Source organism: Anabrus simplex, chromosome 7 (genome assembly GCF_040414725.1).
Source record: "Anabrus simplex isolate iqAnaSimp1 chromosome 7, ASM4041472v1, whole genome shotgun sequence".
NCBI classification, from domain to species: domain Eukaryota; kingdom Metazoa; phylum Arthropoda; class Insecta; order Orthoptera; family Tettigoniidae; genus Anabrus; species Anabrus simplex.
The window spans coordinates 50823537-50827611 of NC_090271.1; the positions used below are offsets into that span (position 1 = coordinate 50823537).

Consider the following 4075-nt stretch of genomic DNA (forward strand, 5'->3'; position numbering starts at 1 on the left):
ATTTGGTGTCTGGAAAAGGAGATTTCCTTGTTTATCTTTAGGCCTGAGGATTAAATTGGAAACAGCACTTGCTGTAATTGTGGCTACTGCTGTTTTACATAACCTAGCAATAGATGAACATGGACAAGAGTTTGACATTGAAGCTATTCCTGAAGAAAATAACATTGACCCACCTCTGCCAGACAATGGGTCCGGAAATGCTGTGAGAAGAACACTGGTTACCACCTTCTTCAGGTAAGAATGAAATATGATTTAATAAATGAAATTGTACAACACTACATTTTAATGAACAATATAACACACAATAGTAGAAAAAAAATTTTTACGTTGTTTCCCTGCTTCTAAATATCAATGTTGCACTTTAATTGATCATACTGTGCTTGCTTTATTTTAAGTTCTAAGGTTTTAAGTTCATTTTCTATCTGAATATTCTCTAACTGGTTTAATTTCACTTGTCGTTCCAATCTTGCACTCTCCAGTTCTATTTCAAGTTTATTTTCAATTAGTTTATGGCATCTTTTCATATGGTCCAACACTAAAATACTGGTTTCCTCCTCCCTTGCCTTTACTGCCTCCTCAGTAGTCATTATTTTCAATTTTTTTTCATGAATTTCATGGTCATATTTGTCTTTAATATTTTTTCTTTTTATTACTCTGTCTGCCATGCACTCTGCTGCCCTCTTCCTTCTTATAACATTACCATTACCATTACATTGGTCACTGTTTATTGCAGCTGATCGACTGCATGTGGGCGTTGGGGTGACCACTTCTGGTGCCCTATGGACATCAGGGACTGCCTGGGTGACAACTTCTGGTACCTTATGGACTATAGGGGCTGTTTGGGGGACGACTCCTGGTGACTTTTGAATCTCAACTTCAAGGGCTGTTTGGGTGACCACTTCTGGTGCCTTTTGCAGATGATCATCTGATGGATTAATCACATCTAGTACAACATCTGAAAAATATAATAGTATTTATTAATATAAAATAAAAAGGTCATAGTTAAGTTATAGTACTCATTCTAACAAAATAAATTAATAAATTATATGACAGAAAGGAAGATAACAGATGAAGATTAAATTAGATACCTCCAAGATATTCAGCACATGAATCGTAACAATTCTGCAGAGGCTCAAGCTGAGGTTTCACCATTGCTATGAATCTCTCATCTATGTTGTCTGTTTTTGGAGTAAATGTTCCACCTCCTGTTTTGTAATGCTCCACCTGAAATAATAAATACATGCATGTTTACCAATAATCATAAAGCAATAAATCTCATTGAATCCTAAAGTAATTCACATAATAGCTAAGCAAACCAGCAAACCTCCTATCCAACAGACAGACCACTGAGGATAAAAATGGAAGAGAGGTATTATTTTATTCTAGCCTTGCATATAGACTAACCTATTCCTAATTATGTAATATTTACAGTTGTTATCCACATGTTGCATTATTATTTCATTACTGGTATATTAACAATAATTAATATTAAAGATTCATAACTGATAATTATTGTATTATTCAATTACTAGCTGCCATGAAACGTTTTCATACCTTCCTGTGTCATAAACATATAGGCCTACTCAGTACCTTGTATGTATCTTAAGAATAGTTGCCTAAATTTGGACAAAACAAGTTCTAGCTCTTATTCAAATGAAACCACTGCACTTGCATTTCATTTTCTTATTATCATGTTACTGTTTTTAATAATATCAGTTTGACTGCATGATAAGATTAGTAGATCTTTTATTATTATTATTATTATTATTTCCTCCAGGGAACAGAAGTAAGATTTTAATCACATAGAAATTAACTTATTGTTTTCTTTAGTTAGTGCAAAGAAAGCTATTTTAGAATTTGAGAAAATAGTCAAGAACAAGCTTGGAAACAACCAGCTGATAGTTTCAATGAAATATGTGACTCCCAAGAAACATAAAACATCTGGGCCTCTTTAATTAAAAATCTTGCTGAGAGCTGTTGTTTATGTTACCTTCTTATCTGTGTCAACACACTTCACACCCTTCAGGAATATTAAGTGGCCTTGGTTACCTCCCTACATTCAGCTGAAATTCTCAAGTGGACTGCTAAACCTCATGTCATGAGTTAAGAGAGGGATTTGGAGGTATTAACAGGTAAGTACGAAAACAGATGCTTCTTTTATGTTAACTTTAATTTTTTCCTTCATTGGTTCACCAACAAATCATAAAAATACTGGTGGATAGGATAGTTTGCTTGATATCATTTTCTGCCATATTTGGGAGATTGTTAATTCCCTGAGGAAAATTGTGCAGTGTGTTAGTGACTTCAAACTGGTCATCAGTAACAGGAGATATGCTTTCTTAACCTAAGTTGTACATTGAATCATTAGCCTATCTTCATCAATATCAGTCTATCATCAATAATTTCAATTAATTATTTCATTTTCTAATGCCAATAGGCCTACTGTTTTTCAGCTGTATTAAAAAGTGTAGTGTTTGAGTAAATAGTTCAGCAGCTTGTTATTCAAATCTATGGTAACCTTTTTACTAGGAAATTCCCAGATACATTAATACAAACTGGGGGAAAATGGGTTTAGTTTAAACTCAGAATTAAGTAGTTTTGGGAGGATGGTTGTCCAGCTGTACTTCCTCTTAAAACAATAATCACCAACCAGAAATGCTAAACTGCAGCAGTTTCAAATAAATGCACGTTTAAACTCATTTGGAGGAAATGGCCCTAAGCCTAGGAATTTCTTTCTTTCTTTATCTTCCTGTTTTGCTATTTGTTTTACATCACAGTGCCAGATAATTCTTATGCCAATTATGGGATAAAAAAAATTACGACTGGTAAGGAAGCAACTGATGTGAAAATGGGAAACCATCATCAGTGCTGCTGACAGCTGGGTTCAAAAACACTATCTCCCGAATGCAAGCTGGCAGCTACGTGACAAACCGCGTAGCGAACTCACTTGTAGGCATTTCTATTGTAAGGTTTATATGGATAGCCTAACCTACAATATAGTAGGAATAGATAGAAATATTTTTATTGAAAAATCTTACCTTATCATCTGCAATATGCTGCCGAGCCTTCCTCTTCAATGTGTCGTACAAATAGTGCAGCTGTTTCGGGAGCCTGGGTCCTGATTGACAATTAGCATTGTACAATTTGGTTATCTCCTCCCAAGCTGTATTCTTTTCTTTCACACTCGTTGCATCAGTCCTTTTGTTCCCTATAACACTTATGAACTGCTCTACAATATCTAACAATATATTTTTGTCTTGTTCAGTGAAGTTTTTTGCCCTTTTGCTATCCATGATGTTACCCTCTGCAGAATTTAGCAATATTATTCAGCGAAATGTACCGTATCTGTATTTGTGATGATGACTGGGACAGCTGGATAATAGCCAAGACTGTGAATCACTGCCTATTGGATTCTGCTCATATTATGCATAAAAACAAGGTAGTACTAGCGGAGGCATCTAGTGAGTAGTTACGAAACTTGATCAACGAGCCAATAGTTGACAGTTCGATAAGTTAGCTGCTATTACGCTGTGCAACGCAGCGAAGATTTATCTATTCGACAGCTGTAACAAATCAATAGCTGTCGAATAGATATCTCACCATTCCAGAAACCGGGCATAAATCTGCCATTTAAGTAGTGCGAGCAAATGGATACGATGTCTACTACCCAGACGTTTAAATCCAAAGGACGCAAATATATTGAATATTGAATTATTGTTATTTCCTAATATGTCCGACTCGTTGGCTGAATGGTCAGCATACTCGCCTTCGGTTCAGAGGGTCCCGGGTTCGATTCCCGGCCGGGTCGGGGATTTTAACCTTCATTGGTTAATTCCAATGGCTCGGGGGCTGGGTGTTGTCCCCAACATCCCTGCAACTCACACACCACACATAACACTATCCTCCACCACAATAACACGCAGTTACCTACACATGGCAGACCTTGGTCGGAGGGTCTGCCTTACAAGGGCTGCACTCGGCTAGAAATAGCCATACGAAATTATATTATATTTCCTAATATAGCTCTCTGTAACGCGAACACATAAAACACAGACCACAGAACTTGGTTCAGTCT

At 36.3% G+C, this 4075-nt stretch overlaps 1 protein-coding gene across 1 annotated transcript; it reads right to left on the minus strand.

The window, feature by feature from the left end:
• Positions 1-219: 219 nt before the first annotated feature.
• On the minus strand, positions 220-3540 carry LOC137501466 (uncharacterized). The gene is made up of 3 exons (XM_068228479.1): positions 3039-3540; positions 1089-1224; positions 220-955 (listed from the first exon to the last, which is right to left on the minus strand). Exons 1-3 carry the CDS (start codon positions 3291-3293, stop codon positions 342-344), a joined length of 1005 nt encoding a protein of 334 aa, XP_068084580.1. The 5' UTR covers positions 3294-3540; the 3' UTR covers positions 220-341.
• Positions 3541-4075: the final 535 nt, after the last annotated feature.

Excerpts from the sequence above, each read along its gene's own strand:
- LOC137501466 (XM_068228479.1), bottom strand. The coding sequence starts at position 3,293 with ATGGATAGCAAAAGGGCAAAAAACTTCACTGAACAAGACAAAAATATA. Across the intron at positions 1,225-3,038 it reads AGCATATTGCAGATGATAAG|GTGGAGCATTACAAAACAGG; the intron begins GTAAGATTTTTC and ends TTATTATTTCAG. Across the intron at positions 956-1,088 it reads ATGTGCTGAATATCTTGGAG|ATGTTGTACTAGATGTGATT; the intron begins GTATCTAATTTA and ends TATATTTTTCAG.